Here is a 26,190-nt window from a genome sequence, read left to right on the forward strand (position 1 = left end):
TAGAAATTGGCTTTGGTTTTTGTTTTCTCTGATCTAAGCCTGTAGCAATATGGAATGGCCAATAATAAGCCAATCTGTACTACAGTATCCTACTAAGGCTCAGTAAATTGAGATCCCGGGAGCCTTTGAAGGGAAAGAAGGGCTAAAATCAGTTGAAAGTTTATCTCAGGAGCAACTAGGTCCACATCCCCTTCTCTAACTTCATATTATAAGCCACTGTCCCCTACTCAACCAGCAAAACCCATTACTCTTTAGAGAAATGAAAACTGTAGAAGGTCCGAGCTCACATGGCAGGACTGACGTCTCATTCTGAAAACAAAATAATTAAATGAAAATCTATTTATTATTTATTCCTCTTCCATAACAATCTCAAAAGCTGTATGTTCCAAATGGCTGAGATGGTTACAAGATGGAATGCTGCCCAATCTGTATAGAACTTTGCATCAGTAATATGTAGAGCTGACCCTTGAAAAATGCAGGGGTGAAGGGTACCGACTCCCCACACAGTTGAAAATCCACATGTAAGCTTTGACTTCCTAAAAATTTTACTAATAGCCTACTGCTGACAAGAAGCCTTACCGATAACATGAACAAATGATTTAACACATTTTGCATATGTGTGATCACTGTATTCCTACAATAAAGGCTAAGAAAAAAATATTAAGAAAATCATACAAGAGAAAATACATTTACAGCTCTGCAAAAAGAAATCCACATATAAGCAGACCCATGCAGTTGAAACCTGTGTTTCTCAGGGTCAACTGTACCATGCTATGCTACTGAATTTCTGGGTTTGTTATCACAGCATGGCCTAGCATAGCGTTATTATTATATCTGTTAAGTAGGAATTTCAGAAAGACATATGAAAGAGGCTGTTAACAAAAAATTTCCTAGAAGGATGACTTTTCACAAAAAACAACCACAGAATACCTAATGTGGGAAATTTTAAGATCCATATCAAGGAACATCACTGTAAAATGTTAGAATGTTCATGATAAAATATGAAGACCAAGTGGTTCAAGGTATAAGAAAGGTAAAAGAAGCCTTTATGCAAAGCATGTTTTGTCTTGTTTTTATTTTTTTTAAAGATTTATTTATTTATTCATGAGAGAGAGAGAGGCATAGGCAGAGAGAGAAGCAGGCTCCTCACAGGGAGCCTGATGTGGGATTTGATCCCCGGACAGAGGATCATGACCTGAGCCAAAGGTAGACACTCAGCCGCTGAGCCACCCAGGTGTCCCATGTTTTGTTTTATTTACCTGTTTTACCACAGGACTCACAAAGCTCCTGCAGCAGCTACCTAAAGCAAATCGGTGAACATTTTCTGAAAAGCACCCCAGACCCAAGCATTGTGTTAGATGTGGAACTTATAAATAATAATATATGGGCCTCTCTGCCCTTCAGGGGCTCACAGTCCATTAGGACAGCTAACCATGAAATAAGTTATGACAACACATGATATACAGTAAATGTCATGAAGAAAGCATGAAAATGGTATAGTCTACGGGAGTATCTCTTGTTAACTTCTTAATGCCAAAGTCCTATCCAGAGTCACAAAAAATGACATCTATAAACTGCTGTTTCTCTCAAGGACTTTGGGAATCAATACAAAGTAAAAAAGCAAAAAAAAAAAAAAAAAAAAAAAAGTAAAAAAGCAGAATTTTACTCTTCATGAATAGTATGTCTGGAAGAACTCTATTTTTAACAAGTAATATGAAGGGATTAAGCTCTCAAAATATCTTCAAGGAGAACAGTGCAATCATAGATCACTTCTAATATAAGAGAGGGAAAGGCCTACAGGAAAGGGCCATTATTAGCTATAGTTAAAGTGCTATCAGCAGAAATGTCATTTTAACTTCATTTCACTTACTCAGAACTTCGTGAAAAGCCTTTATTTAGGCAAAAACTTTCCATGACTGGCCTTTTCCAAAAGGTGAATCACTTAGGAAAAATCTGAGCTAACTGGCTCAGCTGATTATGTGATACAAAAGGTTAAAAAATACTATTTTTCCTCATTCTTAAAAGTTAATAAGCTACACATTTTTCAAGGGGGAAGAAAACAAAACAAAAAGATAAAAATCCAAAGCTTAACAATTAAAACATAATTAGAAAAAACTAAAAGACTTTGTGCTAACACTACTTTATGCTTATACTTATAAATTCTTCCCAGTCATCACTAGCCTTCTCACATTTCTTAAAGATGTAATAATGTGGGCAGCCCTGGTGGCGCAGCGGTTTAGCGCTGCCTGCAGCCCGGGGCGTGATCCTGGAGACCCGGGATCGAGTCCCGCCTCGGGCTCCCTGCATGGTGGCTGCTTCTCCCTCTGCCTGTGTCTCTGTCTCTCTCTCTCTAGCTGTGTCTCTATGAATAAATAAATAAAAATCTTTTAAAAAGATGTAATAATGCCCTTATCTTGATACAAAAGGAAAAATAAAAAGCAGAATAATGACATCAAGAGATTAAAAGATATGCTCAACAAAAAATAAACAAATACATAAAAGATATGCTCAAATCCATATTATCAAGTTTGCATCTGGTTGTCAGTTAAAATTCAGGCCTCTCAAGTTCCTATGTGAGGGTTCCTTATAATATCTATTTTTTTTTAAGATTTTATTTATTCATGAGAGACAAAGAGAGAGAGAGAGAGAGGCAGAGACACAGGCAGAGGGAGAAGTAGGCTCCAGGCGGGGAGCCTGATGTGGGACTCCATCCTGGGTCTCCAGGATCATACTCTGGGCCGAAAGCAGGCGCTAGACCACTGAGCCAACCAGGGATCCCATATAATATCTAAATTTTAAGTACAAGCAATTTAAGTGAAAAAAAATCTTGCCAACATGCCAATTAGCAGGGTTTTATTTTCTTTAGGAAGAAGGAATTAAAAAAAAAAAGGAAGAAGGAATTAGAACATTTGCTTATCATCTTATATAGCTCTGTAATGTATGGTTTTTAAAGTAATAAGCTTGTGTTTCTTTTGAATATAAAATATATGGGTGAGAATGTATTTCTAGGGTGCTTACCTGGATATATTTTTTTGGTTTTTTTTTAAAGACATGGGACCATCCCCTCTGACAAATGACAGAAATATCATGCTTCCAAATATCCATGTAATACTTAAAATTATCATCCATTTGCTTTGTTTAAAATAAAATAGGAAATTTGTGTCATTGTTATAGATATTAATACATCCACAAAATGTATTTGATCAGGAAATCTAATGGTTTTTCATAACAGTTATTCTTTTACTCTGTAGGGCCAATGGTAAAATTATAATAAATCTTTTTTGGATATCTTTTATGACACATGGGAAGTAACAGAAGCCAAGAAAGATTTCTAAACATTTTAAAATATATATTCCTAATGTTATATCAAACAACTTCTGCATTATTTTGTAGGATTTCCAAACTATTAAAGGCTTACTGTCAGTGTTCTGCTACCCTCTACTGGACAACTCAATAGTTTCCAGTGTGATTCTGGCCGTAAAATAACATCACTAATTTATATAATCAAGAATTACTTAATGAATACCCAAAATGATTGATTATCAAGGAAATGGGTGTTTTTACAATGGAGAATTTTGACAGATATTGCCTAAACAATCTAATTTATCACTACCAATACTGTTATTGATGTGATGCACTAAGGAAGACAAAACATCGCCAATATAGCATTTTTGTCTAAGTCACTAATTTGAAGCTAATCATGAGGAAACTGCAAAATTCCAAACTGAGCATCATCCTGCAAAACAAATCGACTTTTTTTTTTTTAAGATTTTATTTATTCATGAATGACACAGAGAGAGAAAGGCAGAGACATAGGCAGAGGGAGAAGCAGGCTCCAGGCAGGGAACCCGATGCGGGACTAGATCCTGAGACTGAGGATCATGCCCTGAGCCAAGGGCAGGCGCCCAACCGCTGAGCCACCCAGGCATCCCCAATCAACTCTTAAAAACATACAGCTGACCCTTAAAAAAGCAACAGGGACGCTGCCACTTGCCCCTCCCCAACGCCGGTTGAAAGTCCACATGTAACTTTGACTCCCTCAAAACTTAACTGTTGACAAGATGCCTTACCAATAACATAAGTAGTCAATTAACACATTTTGTATGTTATATATATATTACATGTTGTATTCCTGTAATAAAGTAAGCTACATAAAAGAAAATGTGATTAAGATAAAGTTATAAGGAAAATACATTTATGATACTGTACTGTATTTATCAAAACAAAATCTACGTATAAGTGGACCCGTGCAGTTGAAACCCGTATTGTTCAAGGTTTAACTATACATGTCAGTGTCATGAAATACTTTAAATGAAAGGCTTTTGGGATCCCTAGGTGGCGCAGCGGTTTGGCGCCTGCCTTTGGCCCAGGGCGCGATCCTGGAGACCCGGGATCGAATCCCATGTCGGGCTCCCAGTGCATGGAGCCTGCTTCTCCCTCTGCCTGTATCTCTGCCTCTCTCTCTCTTTGTGTGATTATCATAAAAAAAAGAAAAAAAAAAGGTAGAGTGTCGGGCAGCCCTGGTGGCTCAGCGGGTTTAGCGCTGCCTTTGGCCCAGGGCGTGATCCCGAGGACCTGGAATCAAGTCCCACATCGGGCTCCCTGCATGGAGCCTGCTTCTCCCTCTGCCTGTGTCTCTGCCTCTCTCTCTGTGTCTCTATGAATAAATAAATAAAATGTTTTAAAAAAAATAAAAAATAAAAACAAAAATAAAAATAAAAAGTAGAGTGCCATCTTGCACTGGATGTCGGACTGAATAAAAAATACAGCTACATAAAGAATATTACTTAAAAAAAAAGAATATTACTGGAATAATTGGTAAAAAATTTGAGTAGAATCATATCTAGAGCTATTTAGAAATTGGGCTACAAAACTACCTGTTATTGGTTCAAAACAAGATGGGTACAGACAATGTAAATATTTAGAAATCTGTTTAGCAATTTGACAATGTCACAATAGCCAAGACATGATAGGTAGACTCACTGTATTAACCAGAATGGAGACCAGTTCTGGTACTGTCAAACTTGCAAGCTGGTCACATGTAACAGTAGCAGATTAATCATCCACAGTGAGACATATGCTTATGCATATGATAGTTTAGGGTTTTTGTATCAAAACTCAAAACTGTGATAAAATCTAAGCATTTATCTTTATAAATTATTTTTACAATCATTTTCACTGATAACCTAGTATGACTTTTTAAATTTATAGCTTAAACTTAATAAAGTATGGGCAGCCCGGGTGGCTCAGCGGTTTAGCACCACCTTCAGCCCAGGGCCTGATCCTGGACACCCAGGATCGAGTCCCACGTCGGGCTCCCCTGCCTGAAGCCTGCTTCTCCCTCTGCCTGTGTCTCTGCCTCTGCCTCTCTCTCTCTCTCTGTCTCTCATGAATAAATAAAATCTTAAAAAAAAAATAGAAAGTAAAATTGGAGTGGTTGAGTCTCTTCCTTTGGTTCAGGTCGTGATCCTGGGGTCCTGGGATCAAGTTCTGCATCAGGATCCAGGGAGGGAGCCTGCTCCTCCCTCTGCCTCCCCAGAGCTCTCTCTCTCTCTCTCTCTCTCTCTCTCTGTCTCTCATGAATGAATAAATAAAATCTTAAAAAGAAAAAAAAAGAAGAGTAAAATTGGTATATTTTTCTTAATCCTAATTTACTGATGGCCAAACAAACCTCACTATATTTCTGTAAAGAAAACATACCTTTTTCTGAATGTGACAGTAGTAGTAAACCACACGACGATAATGGAAGTGATTCCAAAGAAACAAAGGCCAACTGAGGTCAAACTGCTTTGACTACATGAGCCCTCACACAGAATTTGGTTGTTGATCATGCAGCGCTAAAATCCTAGTGAGTTCTTTACAAAGGTTTTGGCTAATGAAGCAATGAATTCATCAAAACCTCAGTGGCATTTACATACAAAACATAAAGAAATTCAAAATCAAAAGAATTGATAGAAAGCATACTGATCTAAAAAGTCAAATAGAAAGAGATGCAAAATTCCATACGTTAATGTTAATGCACTGCAGTCTTCCGAGAAAGAAGTGCTTTACGTTGCTAACTAATTAAAAAGAATAAACCACTGCCAAGACATTAGAAAAAGACTGTATGGGGTAGCCCAGGTGGCTCGGCAGGTTAGCGCCGCCTTCAGCACAGGGCCTGATCCTGGGGACCTGGGATCGAGTCCCATGTCAGGCTCCCTGCATGGAGCCTGCTTCTCCCTCTGCCTGTGTCTCTGCCTCTCTTTCTCTCTGTGTCTCTCATGAATAAATAAATAAAATCTTAAAAAAAAGAAAAGAAAAGAAAAGAAAAAAGAGAAAAGAAAGAAAAAAAAGAAAAGAAAAGAAAAGAAAAGAAAAGAAAAGAAAAGAAAAGAAAAGAAAAGAAAAAGACTGTATCAAAGATGTCTGCTTGGAAAGCTTGGTGAATCCCTGACGAAGGTGATTCAAGTGTAATGTTCCAGTGATGCCACAGCTTGAAGTCCTCAGAAACTGGCTTCTCATAGGGAGAACGATAATAAAGTTAGCAAAATGTTTTATCAATGCAATTTGAAGAATGCTAGGTTACTACTAACATTAAAATTATCATGCTATGTATGTGATTTAAACATGACCATGAGGGATCCCTGGGTGGCGCAGCGGTTTAGCGCCTGTCTTTGGCCCGGGGCGCGATCCTGGAGACCCAGGATCGAATCCCATGTCGGGCTCCCGGTGCATGGAGCCTGCTTCTCCCTCTGCCTGTGTCTCTGCCTCTCTCTCTCTCTCTCTCTGTGTGACTATCATAAATAAATAAATAAATAAATAAATAAATAAATAAATAAATAAACAAACAAACAAACAAACAAACAAACATGACCATGATATAAAGGAGTCTGTGATCAGTTTCTGGCTGACAACATAACTGGCACTAATCGTAAAATAAAACTAGAATCACACTGTCAACAAATGTGATTTGAGGTTTAAGTGTATGGAAGAGTATGCTCTAATGGCACAGCTGCAAGACAGGAAAACATTAGATTAAGGAGCTTGTGCTAGAACATAAAATTAACATACTGCTTCCTTCATTGAGAAAATTCTTGCTACCAAAACAAACTAACAACCCCACTGTTCTTAGTACAGTAGTAAAAATTTGAAATTATGTAAGACTGATGCATTACATTTTTCAATGACTGTCTTTATATGTGATAAGCTGAAAGCTGACCATAAATGTGCACATATGCAAGGGAAAAATGCTGTTGAGAACAATGAGCTTTAGAATAAACTTAGTGCCTTTAAAAGAAAAAAAAAACAGTTGATCTCCAATTCTAAAGGTCTTAATTAGAAAGTAAAACTTGGCTTATTTGGGGATCCCTTGTGGCTCAGCTGTTTAGCGCCTGCCTTCGGCCCAGGACGTGATCCTGGAGTCCCGGGATCCAGTCCCACATCAGACTCCCTGCACAAAACCTGCTTCTCCCTCTGCCTGTGTCTCTGCTTCTCTCTCTCTCTGTTTCTCAGAATAAATAAATAAATAAAATCTTCAAAAAAAAAAAAAACTGGCTTATTTGATCTTAGGTATTTTTAATAATCTTCTATGCCCTAAAAAAAAAGGGGGGCGGGGAATCCCTGGGTGGCTCAGCAGTTTAGCATCTGCCTTTGGCCCAGGGCGCGATCCTGGAGTCCCGGGATCAAGTCCTGCGTCAGGCTTCCGGCATGGAGCCTGCTTCTCCCTCCTCCTGTGTCTCTGCCTCTCTCTCTATGTCTATCATAAATAAATAAATAAATAAATCTAAAAATAATAAAATAATAATAATAATCTTCTATGCCAGAAAATGATTCAACATGATTTTCACTAGCAAATAAATTATAAGAGTAAAAATGAAAGCTAGAATCCTAGAGGAAAAGTTTCTACAAATTAACATGTTTCACTGAATGTTTTGAATTTCATTTTCTATCCTTTTTTTTTTCCCCCAGAGTCATAAGCAGACTCCCTGCAGGGAGCCCGATGCGGAACTTGATCCCTTCTTCTTCAGGACCAAGACCTGAGCCAAAGGCAGATGCTCAACCACTAAGCTACGCAGGTGCCTCTTCCGTCCATTTTCTATTCTATCAGAAGAATATTCACACACAGGACACTCATGCATGCAGAATTCCTTGTTTCCACTGAAATATAACTTAATTATAATTTGACAGGATAAATTGCTGGAAATGGCTACTGATGAAACATTGAAGATGAACTTTGAAAATACGGTATCACTGGCTTCACTTTATATAAAAGTAAAAAATAAAAATCTTGAACTTACTGAATAGCTTTAAAATCTATACTTCCATCCTCAGGAAAATACCTCTGTAAGATGACTTTCTTTATGATGAATGTTATTAAAAAAGAAAAAAAGAAAGAAAAAGAAAGAAAGAAAGAAAGAAAGAAAGAAAGAAGAAAGAAAGAAAGAAAGAAAGAAAGAAAGAAAGAAAGAAAGAAAGAAAGAAAGAAAGAAAGAAAAAAGAAAGAAAAAAGAAAGAAAGAAAGAAAGAAAGAAAGAAAGAAAGAAAGAAAGAAAGAAAGAAAACATAGAAATAACTTACATAGACATCATCCTCCAGTAGGGCAGTCATGTATCCCAGAGACCCAATAAATTAATAAGAAGTGAGCTATTTTGTCACAATAAAAACTAAAAATACACACAGCATTTATTCAAAGTGTGCACCTAGATGTTAAGTACTTAGAATTAATATTTTACTCTTATTTTTTGTTTCAATTATAGAATAAAGGTATAATTTTAAGTGATTTCCTGTACTAATTATTTATATTCATACTTTATTAAACAGCATGTACAGCTATATAAATCTTTTCCTATTTCTATGTGATATTCATTTTGACTATATTTATTGAAATATCACTTTATGTCTGCTGAATCTCACTGTTAAAAATTTAGGCTTGTATTTTCTACATCTTTTAAATTTATTTTCCTAGCAATTCCTTTTCATTGTGTTTTACAAAAGTAGGGGCCTGCAATAAGGTTGAAAATTTGTAATCAACATCCTTCACCACAGAGGTAGGTAATAATCTGCATTAATATGAAATTTACTAGATGTAACCATTACATTGTGTCATGATAAGAATGCCCTTGTTCTTAGGAAAACACTGAAATATTTAAGAGTGAAGTATCATGATGTCTACAAGCAATTCTCATATGGTTCAGGCAAGAGAAAAAGAAACACAGATCTAGATGGTGGAAAGAGAGGCAAAAAACATTAATCACTGGTGAATGTGTGTAACAGGTATATGTAATAGTTCATTGTAATATCAACTATGGCAACATTTCTGGGTGAAATCTTTCAGAAGAAAAGGTTGAGGAGAAAAAAATTAAAAAAAAAAAAGTTTTGTTCCATACCCTTTATAAAACTAATACCAAATTCTTTTTACTCCAACATCTATTTTTAATAGATGAAATAAATGAAATTGGAAACCAGATATTATTTCTAAAAATATAAATTTGAGGGCAAAATACATTTTCAGAGCATACAGGTCCACTTAATTACTGCCAAGTAAAATAAATGTGGCCACCTATAAAATTATCGACTGGTACTTTATCTGTTCCCATTTAGCTCTAAACTATAGGTCTGTTGTTTTCACATAATAAAATCTAAATAAGGGGGAGAGGAAATTCTAGGCATGTGGCTCCTACCTAGAAGAGCCAGGAGGTTATTAAGTCTCTACTGTTGTTGTGTTTTTTTTTTAATAACAAACCTATGAATCAATTTTAAAAATTATACCAAGATCATAAAATAATATTGGAACCAAATTTCTCTCTTCTTTAAATTTTTACCTGATTTCAGGGGCCTCAGTGGGGCTTAGACTTCAGTTAAGGAAAGTGACAGAGGGAGAAATGACTCAAAGTCACAAAGCATGACAAGTAGAACCGAATACTAAACTCTTACATTTTCTTGTTTGTGTTCAGCCAAATAGTTCCTAATACCCACAACTACATCACTGTATATGTATACTGCACTGCTGAAGCAAGCACTACATCACTGTATATGAAAGGACCTTTCCTCCCATGTTCCCTGATAATTCATGGAGCCATCGTTTCCCTGGAGTAATAGAGAACTCTTCCAAAATATTATATGATGATAGGGCGTAATGAGGAGAGATGTCCAACACCATTCAGAATGATGTTCATTTTTAAAAGAACTAGTTTTGAAATCTGTGAAGGCCACCTTACCTGACTTCTTCACCAGCAAAATCAAACACCTTGGTGATTTTAACTTTTTCAGTTTCTTTCGGTTTCTCAAGCTCTTCTGCTCTGACCAACAATTTACTCGAACTCGTCTCTTCAGGCTTCTCTCCTCTCTATGAAATGGTAAGAAATGCAATCCGTTTCACATTAGGATGAAAGTAAAAGAACCATCCTAACATGCTGTTTAGGGCTGTTCTTAAATGTTTCATCTCTACACAATTAAAGAAAGACCCATCAGAAATTTATTCCCTACCATAGGGAATGCTTTGCTTTTCACTTGATAGAATTATTGTTAAAAGGCATCTAGTCTGATTTCTGCTGTAAGCATCAAATCTCATTATGGAAATAAAAAAATCTACCTGGGGAACTTGGGGTATTTCTGGGAAAGCCTACATTTCATTTGGCTATCGACTTACTTTAACCTGTGTATTTGGGGGCACTTTTGGTTTTGGTCCAACATCATTGAGGAAGCTGGCCCACAGTTCATCCTCCTTCTTCTTCCTTGCATCCTCTGACCCAATGCCTTTTTCCTGCTCTGCAGCTGCATCTTCCTCCTCACTGCTATTGCCCTCTGATTCTTCATTGGCATCCTCCTCTTCCTCTTCTTCTAATGAGAAGCCACCTTGTTTTCTCTTCCTAATCACCAACAGTCACAAGAAAAAGGAGAGACAAGACAAATTGTGCAAAATGATTTCTGCTATCCCTTCCTCAATTCCAAACATAATGTTGCAAACCTGAGAAAATTTTAAAATCTGGAACTACTGATTAACACCCGTATTAGGGGGGGAAGGGGGGAGGTTAAGCTGAGATTTTGTGAAAGAAAAGAAGAACTGAGCTCTTACAGTTAGCAATTTCCCCAAAAACTTAGAATCAAAATATAGTGTTCTACTCCTAAATCAGGACCAGCTATTTTCACCAAGAAAACACCCAAAATCACCTCACTGAATCAATCTGAATACAATCCAGAAAGTGTATTCCAAGAATATACACTCCAATTGGAAAACATGTTCTATTGAGGAGCGCCTCAAATTCATTTGCACTGTTTTTTCCTAGTGTTTTTTTTTTGGGGGGGGTAGGACATCGGTTTCTCCCACTTTCTTAAAATATGAAAGCTAGAATACAGAAAAATTCAAGCACAAAAGAACTGGGCCCAAGACCTAAAAGAGTAAATTGTTTCTTAGTCTATTCTGACTTCAAGTGAATCATCTAATACCTAAAATTCTTTTTTTTTCTCATTTTTATAAACTATAATCTGCTTTTTTGCTTCAATGCCCAAAAAGACAGAAACACCAATGAAAGAGAGGTAAAAGATATCAATGGAGGCATTTCTTATTTGAGCTAAATAACCTGTTAGAATTTTCATAATTGGGGCAGAGGGAGTGTAATTCAATACCAGGCCCATGTAAGGTAATTCGCTAGTATTTATGAAAAAAAAATTTTTTACTGCATAGAACTCTGGATCAAAAAATTCTACTTCTATAAATCTGATTTACAGAAATACCTGTACTTGTATACAAAGACATAACAAAGAATATTCACTGAAGTCTTGTTGGTTATAGTAAAGGCAGGTATAATCTAAATGTCCCTTAATAAGGGAATACTTGAATAATGCAAGGTGTAGCCATATAATGTAACATTATGCAGTCACTGAAAAGAATAAAGTACAGCTAAATGTACTCCCATGGTACACATCTCTAAGATGAGAAACAGTGAACATGAGAAACTATAAGCAGAGTATGTCACTCTTTGTTTTGGCGGTGGGGGGGAGTGTCTTTTGTTTTTTTTAAAGAGTAGGAAATATACACCTACATACACAAACTATCTCTGACAACATAGTTCTTCTCAAAGCAACAAGTGATACTGAGGGTACACATTCTTGTAGTAACTGAGTTTTTAATTCTTAACGAGTGTACATGGTATCTATTAAAAAAAATTTTTTTTAATTAAAGCTCAAAAACTTTTAAAGCTCACCTAAGACCTAGAATTTAATCCTAAAGTCACAAATGTTTCCCTTGAAAAGACAAAGGTAAGAAACCCTGGGAGGGAGAACTCCTGAAACCAATCCCAGCCATCTGGATACTGTGACAGTAGCCCGACTTCTAAGGACCTTGAGGGCAGCATCACCTGGCCGGAATGCTCTGAGCCTTTCTTTTTTTCCCTTTGGCTTTCTGTGTCTGCTCTTCACCATCCACTTCATCTTCCTTCACTAATTCATTTACATCATCTTCACTATACTCTCCACCTGAAATCACATAATAGAGTGGTCAGACATACAGGAGTAAAGATTTTCACATCAAGACAAGACATTTTCATTAAAAATAAAGTCCAGTACTCTCCTCTATTCTTTATCTAACTAAAATATCATTTCCTTAGGAAAGACTTCCTGTTCTTGAAGACTAAGCTAAATTACCCTATTCCAGGCTTCCATGACAGTCCATATTTCCCCCGATAAGTGTATCCACTTATATTTAATGTTTGCAATTTCTGCTATGCTCTACATATCTTGAGGACATGGATCTTGTTTGTTAAGTATGTGCTGAATGAATAAATGAGTAGAAATTCCAATTCTACTACTAAACTGTTCCAAGAAGAAATTGATGTTCCCACCGTATCTTGGATATCTTTCGAAAGTAATCAAAAGAAACCTTGACAAAAAAGAGGTCTAAGGACTTCCAGTTAGACACAGCAGAAAGATCAAACATGTCTAGTTCCCATCTTCAGACACTAACATTCAGGGGTCCCCAATAAGAGGGTGTTACTTGGATGCCCAGGATAACCATAGTCTGTGGGTATCAGTCAATAAATGCTGTCCACATTGAAATTCAGCCGGGTTTTTTTTTTTTTTTTTTTTTTTTTTTTTAACTTCATGTAAACTTTTACTTGGAAGTAGGGACACCTGGGTGGCTCAGTGGTTGAGCATCTGCCTTCAGCCCAGGGCCTGATCCTGGGGACCCGGGATCAAGTCCTACATCAGGCTCCCTGCATGGAGCCTGCTTCTCTGTGTCTCTGCCTCTCTCTGCGTGTGTCTCTCACGCATAAAGAAATAAAATCTTTAAAAAAAAAAAAAACCCTTTTACTTGAAGTATAACACATACACTGAAGAACACACAAGTCTACTCTATAGCTTGATGAAATTACGCAAAGTGAACACACTTGTATAACCAGGCCCAGCTCAAGAACCAGAACACAAACCAGCATCCCAGAAGGTTCCTCATGCCTGTTCCAGGCATTAGCCACCACCCCATTCCAAGAACCATCCTGACTCCTAATACCAAAGATTAAGTTTGCCTTTTTTTTTTTTAAGGTCTTATTTATTTTTTCATGAGAAGCAGAGACATAGGCAAAGGGAGATTCAGGCTCCTCACAGGGAGCCTGATGCAGGACTCCATCCCGGAACCCCAGGATCACGCCCTGAGCGAAAGACAGACGCTTAACCACTGAGCCACCAAGGCATCCCATGTTTGCCTTCTTTTTACCCTTAAACAGACGCCTACAATATGCACTCTCAAGCATCTGGCTTTCACTCAATATACTATGTGTTGGTCACCCATACTGTTCACTGAAGCTCTAATTTATTCACTCTCATTCCAAAATAGTATTTCACTGCACAACTGTACCACAATGTACTTATCCATTCTAGGGCTGACATTTAGGTTGTTTCCAATTTGGGGCTGTTACAAACAGTAATGTTTTGAATATTCTGGTACATCCAATCAGCTTCTAAGTATTTCACTCATAATGAACCAAGGACCACCAAACACTTGAGGAAAGCCTCCAATATGAAAGGTAAGACTGATGGGACGCCTGGGTGGCTCAGCGGTTAAGTGTCTGCCTTTGGCTCAGGGTGTGATCTTGGCGTCCGGGGATCAAGTCCCACATCGGGCTCCCCACATGGAGCCTGCTTTTCCCTCTACCTATGTCTCTGCTTCTCTGTGTGTGTGTGTGTCTCTCATGAATAAATAAAATCTTAAAAAAAAAAAAAAGGTAAGACTAAAACAAGAAAGGAATTCAGAGGAAATTAAAACACACACTTCTTTATAGTTAATAGCCTCAAAGAGGTAAGAGAAAGTATGGCATTCATGAAATAGTGACTTAAACATTTTTCAAAAAACTTTTAAAAAATGTTTTAAACTCTTGAAAACTACAAATATAATGGCAGAGATTTTAAAAAGAACAAAGCTGATGAGGAGCCATTCATGTGAAAATCTGCAGAATACACATTGAGACTGAATACCACAGACCAATCGATAAGTAAAAACGTTTCCTGAACACAGGACTGAGTTCCAGACTAAGATGGCAGTCTAAATGCACAAATGTCATTTTGCTTCCTCTGAAACTCCTGTAAAAATCACTTCAGCAAAAAGAGTTTTAAAAAACACAAACTAGGGATCCCTGGGTGGCGCAGCGGTTTAGCGCCTGCCTTTGGCCCAGGGCGCGATCCTGGAGACCCGGGATCGAGTCCCACGTCGGGCTCCCGGTGCATGGAGCCTGCTTCTCCCTCTGCCTGTGTCTCTGCCTCTCTCTCTCTCTATCTGTGTGATTGTCATAAGTAAATAAAAATAAATAAATAAAAAATATTAAAAAAAAAAAAAACACAAACTACAAGCTAAGTAGGTATGTAGCTGCAATGTTATTTTTTGTATTTGTAAAGGATAAACAAAATACTAATGAGAATACGTAGGGGAGCCCCAGTGGCTCAGCGGTTTAGCGCAGCCTTCAGCCCAGGGAGTGACCCTGGAGACCCGGGATGGAGTCCCACGTCAGGCTCCCTGCAAAGAGCCTGCTTGTGTATCTGCCTCTCTCTCTCTCTCTCTCTCTCTCTCTCTCTCTCTCTCTGTCTCTCATGAATAAATAAATAAAATCTTAAAAAAAAAAAAAGTACCTATAAGGGTAAGGGTAGAACAGAGTGGGAGAATTCTCTGTGATTAACTTTCTGAAGAATTTTGAAAATCTCTTAAATTAAGAACAGTTTGAATTAACAAATACTTGTTTGAATAAATAACTGCATACCCAAGCATTTTTTTTTTAAAGATTTATTTATTTATCACAGACAGAGAGAGAGGCAGAGACACAGACAGAGGGAGGAGCAGGCTCCATGCCGGGAGCCCGACGTGGGATTCGATTCCGGGTCTCCAGGATCGTGCCCTGGGCCGAAGGCAGGCGCCAAACCGCTGCGCCACCCAGGGATCCCATACCCAAGCATTAACATAACTGACAGACAGGATTTATTCCAAGGACTTCAGAAACACAGTATTTTGACTGTTGCACCTTTAGCAAGACCCATTGTAAAGATTAAAAAAAAAAAAAAAGAAAAAGAAAAAAGAAAGAAAGAAAGAAAGAAAAAAGCCCTTATTCCATGTGGTAACATCAACATTGGTATTTTGAAACTACTTCCTTCATAATAGGCTAAAGCAAGTAATTATGTTAAACATTAGGGATCCAGATCTTCAGAGGAATGACACAGGATTATAAAGTCAAAGAAATCAAATGAAAATTCAAATGTTAAAACTGAATCAAAAATATCAATATGAAAAAAAAATATCAATATGAGGGGCGCCTGGCTGGCTCAGTAGGTAGATGATGCAACTCTTGTTCTAGGGGTTATAAGCCGAAATCCTACACTGGGTGTAAAGATTACTGAAAAATAAAATCTTTTTTAAAAAACCATCAATATGTACTCTCTAAAATAAATATTTTCTAGTTCTGTTCACTGAAATGGCACAGAAACAATGTCACTCTGGTAGCAATGAGCATCTCTTCAGAGTCCAGATTATATTACTTTATACGATTCATCATAAAAAGGGATCCTTGAAAAAAAAAAACCATCTAATTTCAGGTCTGAGGGAGGGAAAGAACAAAGTAAAACTGGGACATCTTGCTGTGCAGAAAGCAAGGAAATTATTTAAGAATAATGGGTCGCATTAAAAGGATTTAGGATCCAGCTTGAAAGAACTCCTAGTGGCCAAACATGATGACTTGAGCACTAAAAGGAATACCTGCTAGTGGACTAAAACACATTGAATCAATAAATCCATAAGCCCTTTATGATGTTTTAAAAAAAGACAAAAGATAATTTATACTACTTAAAGCTACTATTAAAATTATTCTCTATTTTGAAAGTTAATAATTAAAGAAAATAAATCAAACATTTATCCTGTCCCAACTGATGAGGGAAAGCAATACTTTAGGGAATAAGATCAACTAATAATTGTAGAAGAACCACAAAAATTAGAAAAATATCACTTCTCACACTGTAATGATACTAATTTAGGCAGGGATTATCAAGTAATGTTTTCAAAAAATGAAGTGTTATATTTTACTACACAGAATACTTCAGTTCCAAGGGAAGAAACAATTACACAACACAGGGCTCAGATTCTCATCCCCTGAATCCAATAGTTGCAACTATGGGAACCAACCAAGGATTGTAGGTCTTTTGACGTTATGCATTATGAAACACACAGTCATCTATAATGTATTCTAACCAAAAATATTTCATTTGAACCCATCAAGTATTTTTTTAAAAGGTTTTATTTATTTGAGAGAGGGAGAGCACAAGAGGGAGAAAAGAAGAAGCCTATTCCCCACTGAGCAGAGAGCCCAACAAGGGGCTCAATCTGGGATGGTGACCTGAGCTGAAGGCAGATGCTGAACGCCACCCAGGTGCCCATCAAGCATCTAGATAGAACTTCCAGGAATTTCAGAACTTCAGAATTCCAGAGAATTCAAAGAATAAAGGAACAACCTAAAATACCAGGAGGGGGTGACCAGACAAATCCAGAAGGTAAGACATTCTGCAGGACATAATGCCTGATCTCTTAGGCAAATCAATGTCATTACAGAACATGCCAGATTAAAACAAATTTAAAGGATGGGACAACCACACAATATGAGTAGTCCTGAACCTAACTGTGATTTGGATAAACAAGCTACAGTCTATTCTGAGCCCAGAGGGAATATCTTAATAAGGTCTGTATATAAGATGAATCAAAAGTTTACTGAAATGAACAGGGAGAGACTGTTCACTGAAAAGAGCAGGTTACAAGATAACATGAAAAAGTATGATTTCAAGTTGGGGTTAAAACACAAAGGTCGGGGCAGCCCCGGTGGTGCAGCAGTTTAGCGCCGCCTGCAGCCTGGGGTGTGATCCTGGAGACCCAGGATCGAGTCCCACGTCAGGCTTCCTGCATGGGGCCTGCTTCTCCCTCTGCCTGTGTCTCTACCTCTCTCTCACTCTGAATGAATAAATAAATAAATAAATCTTTAAAAACAAAACAAAACACAAGTGTCTATACCTGGGTGTAAAAAAGTTCAGAGTTCACTAAAGGATTCACTAAAGGATTAATACAATAATCTTTGGGTGGTGGGAATGCAATGATTCTATTTTCTTATGCTTAACAGTCTGAATTTTCTGATTTTCTACAAAGCTAACACACTACTTTTGTAGTAACATAAGATCATTTTTCATCATAAAAGGGTTGCAAACAGTTCAAACAAAGAGAAAAATATGGCTTTGGATATTACATATGTTTAAAATGCTCAATTTCATTGATAAGAGATAAGCAACTTTTAAATTATACACATGCACAAAAAGATCACGCTCCATGCAGTTACTATGACAAAAAAAAAAAAAAGACTAAGAAGCAGAATAACATCCCTATAGACAACAAAGAACAAAATGAACATACCTTGTTCAAAGACCCAGAGCTTCCAATCACCTTTTTAGATCCCCATGATTAAACAAGAGCCAAACTAAGAATCACTGAAAATCTGAGAAAGTATCTAATAAAACTGAAAGCAAATATACAGGCAAATAAAAATCATATTGGAGGGATGCCTGGGAGGCTCAGCAGTTAAGCATCTGCCTTCAGCCCAGGGTGTGATCTTGGAGTCCTAGGATGGGGTCCCACACTGGGATCCCTGCATGGAGCCTGCCTCTCTGTGTGTGTGTCTCTCATGAATAAATAAAATCTTAAAAAAAAAAAAAATCACATTGGAAAAATGTTTCCTTTTGAGGCTAGCAGTATCTGATACTAAAGACATGGAAATTACAACTACAGACCAATATCCCTCATAAGCAGATACAAAAATTCTCAACAGGGGGATCCCTGGGTGGCTCAGCGGTTTAGCGCCTGCCTTTGGCCCAGGGCGTGATCCTGGAGTCCCGGGATCAAGTCCCACGTCAGGCTCCTGGCATGGAGCCTGCTTCTCCCTCCTCCTGTGTCTCTGCCCCTCTCTCTCTATGATAGATAAATAAATCTTAAAAAATTTCTCAACAAATAGTAGCAAACAAAATTCAGCAACATATAAAAAGATTTATTTATTTATTTATTTATTTATTTATTTGTTTATTTATTATTTATTTATTTTGGAAAGAGAGTAGAGAGAGCTCATGGGAGAGCAGTAGAAAGAGCAGAGGAGGGAGGGGGGAGGGGGAAAGAATCTCAAGCAGATTCCATGCTGAGTGTGGAGCCCAATGCGGGGCTGGATCTTAGATCATGACCTGAGCCAAAATCAAGAGTCAGACACTTAACAGACTGAGCAACCCAAGAGTCCCAGCAATGTCTAAAAAGAATAATACACTATGACCAAGGGAGTTTTATCCCAGAAATAAAAGGCTATTCAAAATTTAAAAATCACCTGCCAGAAACTGTGGGTGGTTAATTGCCTTGAGCTGGTTTGCACTTACAACTGTAAATTTATTCATCCTTTTATGTAAGGTTTTTGCACACAATTCTCAATTCTTTAAGAGATGACAACAAATTCTACTGTCATGTGAGAACATTAGGCCCCAGCAATGTGTCATCGTGTGAAGAAAATAAAGTGCTGCAGTGTAAAAAAAAAAAAAATTTTTTTTAAATCAGTAACTGTAATTCACCATATTAACAGGAAGAAAATCAACCACACAGAATCCTATGGAGGAAAAGCATCTGACAAAATTCTCCTCTCAGCAAATCATGAGTAGAGGGAAGTTCTTTAACCTGATAAAATGCATGTGAAGAGCAGTATATGCAGACTGTCAGGGTTCAAATCCCAGTTCAGCTACTCTGTAGCTGAATGACTTTGATCAATTTGCTTAAATTCTCTGTGCCTCATTTTCTTCATCTGTAAAATGAGGAGAATAGCACATACTCTGTAGCATCATATGAGTGAGCTAATAATGTATAATTCAATGTAAAGGACTTAAAACGTGCAGACTCAAAAGGCATCTGTAAACTGTAGCTAACATACTAACTCGTGAAACAGTGATAATTCCCTCTTAAAATTGAGAACAAGGCAAATCCATCCACTCTCACTACTCCTATTTGACATCATGCTGGAAGTCTTTTTTTTTTTTTTTTTTTTTTTTAATTTATGATAGTCACACACAGAGAGAGGCAGAGACATAGGCAGAGGGAGAAGCAGGCTCCATGCACCGGGAGCCCGACGTGGGACTCGATCCTGGGTCTCCAGGATCGCGCCCTGGGCCAAAGGCAGGCGCTAAACCGCTGCGCCACCCAGGGATCCCATCTTTTTTTTTTTTTTTTGAATTTTATTTATTTATTCATGAAAGACAGAGAGAGAGAGAGACAGAGAGAGAGGCAGAGACACAGGCAGAGGGAGAAGCAGGCTCCACGCAGGGAGCCCGATGTTGTACTGCAGGATCACTCCCTGGGCCGAAGGCGCGCTAAAACGCTGAGCCATCCAGGAATCCCCATGGAAGTCTTATTAAAAGCTGTAAAGCAAGGCAGCCCGGGTGGCTCAGCGGTTTAGCACCGCCTGCAGCCCAGGCCGTGATCCTGGAGATCCGGGATTGAGTCCCGCATTGGGCTCCCAGCATGGAGCCTGCTTCTCTCTCTGCCTGTCTGTCGTGAATAAATAAATAAAATTAAAAAAAAAACAAACAAACAAACAGTAAAGCAAGCAAAAGAAACAAGAAGCATACCTATTGGAAAAGAAGAAATAAAACTGTTTCTATTCAAACATCATGGTCTATGTTTTATTTGGAGGAGGGTGGCCTTGCCACCGTTAATTTTGGTGACTGTCATGCAACTCTTAAGCATCTATCAAAACACAGACCAGTACACTGACTGAGATGGGGGAGGGGCAGAGAGACTCTTAAGCAGGTTCCACCGCTAGCACTGGAGCCCAACCCTGGCTCAATTTCACGATCCTGGGGCCAGGACCCGAGCCAAAATCAAGAGTCCCACGTTAAAGGAACTGAGCCCCCAGGCACCCCTATTTTTAAGTATGAGTACTCACAACTTTGATTAAAATGAAAACTAGTTTTCATTGAATCACTCTGGCCATTACCGTAAGAGCAACGTTGGTGGACGAGGACGGAAACGGAGTCAGGCAAACCAGTTGGGAAGCTACGGCTAATCCTAGGAAAGAATGGCGGTCCAGGGACAGCGAGATGGGCCGGGAGGCGGTCAGAAACCAGCTTCCCACATAGACACCACAGAACTTACTGCCTGAACCAGAAGACAGAAAGCAAGCAAGGATGAGTGACTCCTGGGGTTTCTGTTTTGCACCAGCACGTGTGTGTGGATGGCTGCTTTAGATGAGATGGGAAGTCTGGGGAAAGCAATAGAGCAGAAGGGGTAGGTCTGAGTGACAAGACTTATTTTGACAAGATTTAGTCTGAGAAGCCTATACCACCAAAAAGCGAGAGGAAGAGGGGCCTGAAAAAAAAAAAAAAGAGGAATAGGTATGCACCGCAGAGACAAAATGCCTCATCGGGTGAATTTCTAATAACCAGACGCCACGCGACGGCATAAAGCAGACAGGCTGATCCTGGACGTGGTGCCAGCTAGCAAGTCCCTCGGGACGCAAGGAGGGTCTGACGACAACCTACACGGCTCACACCGCGTCCCATTAGACGTGAACACTGGAGCGGCCGCCCCGGCGCCTGCGCCGACCGACCCAGCCAGCGTCCACGTGCGGGTTCCCGCGCTCCGAGAGGGGGCGGCGGCCCGAACACGCCGCGGGCGTCGGCTGCGCGAGCCGCCCCCGCGCGGGCGTCTCGGCCCGGGGCGGTCGCGCGGACGGGAAGGCGGCCGAGGAAGCGGGGCTTGCGCGACGGGGCCGCCGGAGACCGCGCCGCCGAGCCACGCACGCCGGGCCCAGAGCGCCTCACGTGAAGCGGGGGGCGGGGCAAGCCTTCTCTCGCCTCCGGCCGAATCGCTCACCCGACGGCACGTAGTCTTCGTCCTCCTCCGAGGTGGAGAAGTCTTCAGAGTCGAATTCCTCCATGTCGCTGCCGCGCGGGGCGGGCGGAGCCACACGACCTCAGCAGCTGCCCCAAACGGCAAAGCTCTAGAGAGAGACCATAAGCTGCAGCGGGGGCGGCGGCGGCGGCGGCGGCGGCGGCGGCGGCTGGGGCGGGCCCCCCCCACCCCGCGACGTGTACGCACGCGCAGAGAGTGTTACGTAGTCCAAACGCGACACTTCCAGGCCAACGCCTCGTCCCCCTGACGGGACTATAGTGCTTGACTAGAGTCCAGGCTCCGCGCTGAAGCGGTGCATGCCGGGACTTGTAGTCTTTGGCGCTGTCGGGTCTCTGCTTTAATAAATGTGCTTAAACAGAATTACGTGTCCGTGGGGATATTGCTGACCTTCGTTACTCATGGGTTGGTATTTTCTAGTTCGCTTACTTGCTTACACTGACTGTAACCCCGAAAATCAATATTCGCGGTGCTTTCTGAGGTTATTCGCGGACATGCGCAGAGGGTGAAACTCGAGTCCAGCAGCGGTGCGGTAAACTAGCTGAGATTGAACAGGGCAGGCGCACTGGGCTTTCTTGCTTCCTCTCTCTGGGTGTAAAGGATTGTCTTTTTCTCTATATACTTAGGGCCGTGTGGGGTTTTTTGCATTTTTGTGCTTTTTGGTGGTGATTTCGCGGTTTAAAATGACCGCCCGACGTAGTGGCGAAGTGCTGCCAGTGCTCCCTAAGCGCAAGAAGGCTGTGAGGTGCCGTATGGGGAAAATACGTGTACTAGATAAGCTTCGTGCCGGCGCGAGCTGTAGCGCTGCTGGCCGCGAGTTCAATGTTAAGGAATCAACAATCCGGTACATCAAAAAAAAAAAAAAAAAAGGAAAAGGAAAAGGAAATTCGCCCATCTGTCCGGGAGGCCGCCCCGGAAAGTGCGCAAGTAACGTCTATAGTACATGAGGAAGCTACGGAAAAGATGGAAAAACGACGAAGTTTGTGGATTCGTGAGATGACAACCGACAGAAAAGGCGTGGTGGACAGCATTGTCTTGAGGCTGAAAGCCAAAGAAATTTACGGTCATGTAACCCAGGGCCAGAAAAACGTGAAACCTCTCTCGGCCAGCGCTGGCTGGGTGGCGCGTTTCAAGAGGCGGTGTGGCGTGAACAATGTTTTTTGTTTTTTTTTTTTTTTAATTTTTTTTTTTTTATTACGATAGTCATACAGAGAGAGAGAAAGGCAGAGAGAGAAGCAGGCTCCATGCACTGGGAGCCCTACGTGGGATTCGATCCCGGGTCTCCAGGATCGCGCCCTGGGCCAAAGGCAGGCGCCAAACCGCTGCGCCACCCAGGGATCCCTGGCGTGAACAATGTTAAACTAGCAGGTGAGGCAAGTTGCGCAGAGACTACCGTGTTGGACTACTGGAAGTCAGTCACTCTACGCAATGTTATTATGTTGGGACAGCCTGGGACAGCATCAAACAAGCTGCTCTCAACAGCTGTTGGGAACCTGTTTGGCCAGACTGTGTGCAAAATTCCGAAGGCTTTGAAGGTGTTACAGAGAGTATAAAGAACAGTGTCAAAAACATAGCGTATATCACACGGCAAATAAGTGGAGAAGGCTTTGATGACGTGAAGGAGGAAGATGTGGAGGAAATTTTGGCAGAGAAGGCAGTGGAACCCACCAATGAAGACCTGGACGAGATGGCAAAACAAGGCATTGGAGTCGGCGATGGTGATGAAAGTCGGCCTAAGACTTCAAGAATTGACCCTCTTGGGAAGCCCGGGTGGCTCAGTGGTGTTTAGCACAGCCTTCAGCCCAGGGTGTGATCCTGGAGACCCGGGATTGAGTCCCACGTCCGGCTCCCTGCGTGGAGCCTGCTTCTCCCTCTCCCTGTGTCTCTGCCTCGGACATGTACCTGTGGAGTTGCTCTCTGTCTCTGTGTCTCTCATGAATAAATAAAATATTTTTTTAAAAAAAGAATTGACCCTCTTACAATGACTAATATATCAGAATGGAATTCTGCCTTGGAAAGAATTTTCAATGACATGGAAGAGTGTGACCCTATGCTTGATCGCAGCCTTAAATTTAAATGCCTGACCTCACTGGCATTTGCCCCTTATGCCAAGATGCTTAAAGATTTGAGGCAAAAAGCCAAGCAGACAAGGCTGACCCAACTTTTTGAGCCAGTTTGGGAGGGAAGGTTGCCAGCTCTGTCAACAAGTCCTGAGAGGCAAACTTCTGAGGTTGAATTGCCAAACACTGACATGCTGCCCTGTTCCTCTTCCGCAGAATAAATTCCACCAACCTCTTCCTTGGTTTTTGGGGGCAAGCCAAGGTCAAGAGGTTTAACCACACTGTATGCTGCAACACACATCCTGCTGTTCCATCAACAGTAAGATTTTAATTACCATTTTAATGAAATCTCTAATTTCTTTCAGGACCCTATTTGTATTACTGTGCAGTATACAGTATGTGTTCACAATACTCTGTGAATATCGTTATGTGTTTACTACATGTACTATATACGTGTACTGCATGTGTGCATAGACTGACGGAAAGAGTTAAGTAATACAGTGTCAGTGTTGTAGTTCACACAAAAATGCTATAATTAAAATAGTTTTATTATAAAGAAATACTGCACGTAACTACTGTAAGAAAGATACGTTAAATAAGGTGTCTTTGAACAGAAACCTACATAAAACAAAATTATATATTGATCAGTTGACAAAAATATTGTGACTAGAGACTCGCAGGAACCCAACCCTGTATTTCCCCCAATAGTGGTTCAGTACTCTCTAATTGAGTGTGCGCAGTGACTTTGTAGACATAACTACTGTGGACAGGAATCAGCTGCATTTTAGAATTTAGACATCATCCCCATGAGTCCTTCAAGTATATCCATATAGAAGTATAGCCATATACAATCTTTATAACTTTACCAGACTAAAACTTTTAAAATTATAATCCAACTATGGGAGGCAGTAATCAGAAACAAATGCAGATGAGACATCAACAATTAACATCCTCTTTGTTCAGGTTTAGTTTTTTTTCAGCTGAAAATTGCTGCTTGTTGATACTCTGGATGACTGGGTCTGAGGCACCTAGTCCTACAGTTATCTAAATTAAAAAATAGCTGAGCATCTGTGATTAAAAGGACAGTATGCCAGCAAACTTTAAAAGACAGCCTAATTGAAGCATAATTCCCAGACCATAAAACGTACCCATTTAAAGTACACGACTCAGTAGTTCTAGTAAGTTCACAGACTTGTGCAACCATCACACCAAAAACGAGACTCTTTCCCATTTCTTCCCAATCCCCAGCCTCAGGCTTAATCTTATTGTCTCTATAGATTTGCCTATTCTGGACTTTTCAGATAAATGGTATTATACAGTGTGTCTTTTGATTGTCTTCTTTCAGTTAGCACATCTTCAGAGCTTATTTCTCTTAGACGTGTACCTGTGGAGTTGCTTGATCACATAGTAATTCTGTGCTTTACCTTTCAAGGATCTGCCACATTGCTTCCCAAAGCAGCTGAGCCTTTTTATATATCCTCAGCAGCAATGTATGAAGAGTCCAGTTTCTGCACACCTTGCCAATACTCGTCTTTTTGATTAAAGCCATCTTAGTGGATGTGAAGTGGCATTTCATTGTAGTTTTGATTTGCATTTGCACACTTCCCTGATGACTAATGATGTTAAGCATCTTTTCACATCTTTTCATGTCTTTATTGGCCATGTTACATGTTCTTCTGAGAATGTCTATTCAGATCCTTTGCCCATTTTAAAATCAGGTTGTCTTTTTATTGTTGAGTTTCAAGATTTCTTTATGTATTCTAAATATCAATCTCATAAAACATAGGCCTTTCTATTGTGTGCCATCACTTCCTTAATGGCATGCATTGAAGCATAAAATTTTCTTTTTGGGCAGCCCAGGCGGCTCAGTGGTTTAGCACCGCCTTCAGCCCAGGGCCTGATCTTGGAGACCAGGGATCGAGTCCCATGTCAGACTCCCTGCATGGAGCCTGCTTCTCCCTCTGCCTGTCTCTCTGCCCCTCTGTCTCTCATGAATAAAATCTTTAAAGGAAATTTTTTTCTCATTTTGAAGTCCAATTTACCTATTTTTCTCTTGTCCTTGGTGCTTTTGGGGTTCTACCAAAGAAGCTTTGGCCTAGCTCAAGATCATGAAACTTAACTCTTGTTTTCAGTTTTATAGTTTTAGTTTGTGCATTTAGGTCTATGATCTTCCTTATGGGAGGAGAAAAGAATGGATGTGAAATTAGGACCTGGTGTTTGGGAGTTTAACATGCTCAGCCTTTTCCCTTGGATAGCATTAGTGAACCTGCAGTGACACACCAGGACATAGCCCTTTGCCCCATCAATGAGGTCCAAGTCTGGGGAAAAGGATGTGTTGGGGTTCTCTAGCAGACTCTCCTCCAGCATCATCTCATTTCTCCCAGTCTTTTTTTTTTTCTCCCAGTCTCTTTACAGCTCACTAGCACTCCAAACATTTGTTCAAATTAACAAAATGTCTTTTAAGATTTTATTTATTCATCAGAGAGAGAGAAAAGCGCAGAGGCAGAAGCAGACTCCCTGAGGAGCAGGGAGCCTGATGTGGAACTCGATCCCAGGACCCCAGGATCACAACCTGAGCCAAAGGCAGACTTAATGGACTGAGACACTCAGGCACCCAAATTCAGTTTCTAACCACTTTAATGGTAATCAGGGTAGGAGCTACCTTCCATTGTTTCAAATAAAGAGGCCAACTCCAGGCCAAAGGCATGTGTT

At 40.0% G+C, this 26,190-nt stretch overlaps 1 protein-coding gene across 2 annotated transcripts in view; it reads right to left on the bottom strand.

Annotated features, from left to right (window-relative positions):
* The window catches only part of CFDP1 (craniofacial development protein 1), a 128,891-nt gene extending 107,294 nt beyond the window's left edge, over positions 1–21,597 (bottom strand). For both annotated transcript variants that reach the window (XM_055306430.1, XM_055306431.1), the window contains exons 1-4: positions 21,383–21,597; positions 12,336–12,453; positions 10,628–10,847; positions 10,197–10,324 (exon numbers count right to left, since the gene is read on the bottom strand). In XM_055306430.1, coding sequence (XP_055162405.1) covers positions 10,197–10,324; positions 10,628–10,847; positions 12,336–12,453; positions 21,383–21,446 — 530 coding nt within the window. In that variant the 5' untranslated portion in view covers positions 21,447–21,597. The remainder of the gene's footprint in view (positions 1–10,196; positions 10,325–10,627; positions 10,848–12,335; positions 12,454–21,382) is intronic.
* Positions 21,598–26,190: the final 4,593 nt, after the last annotated feature.

Source organism: Nyctereutes procyonoides, unplaced genomic scaffold, assembly GCF_905146905.1.
Source record: "Nyctereutes procyonoides isolate TBG_1078 unplaced genomic scaffold, NYPRO_anot_genome, whole genome shotgun sequence".
NCBI lineage: Eukaryota > Metazoa > Chordata > Mammalia > Carnivora > Canidae > Nyctereutes > Nyctereutes procyonoides.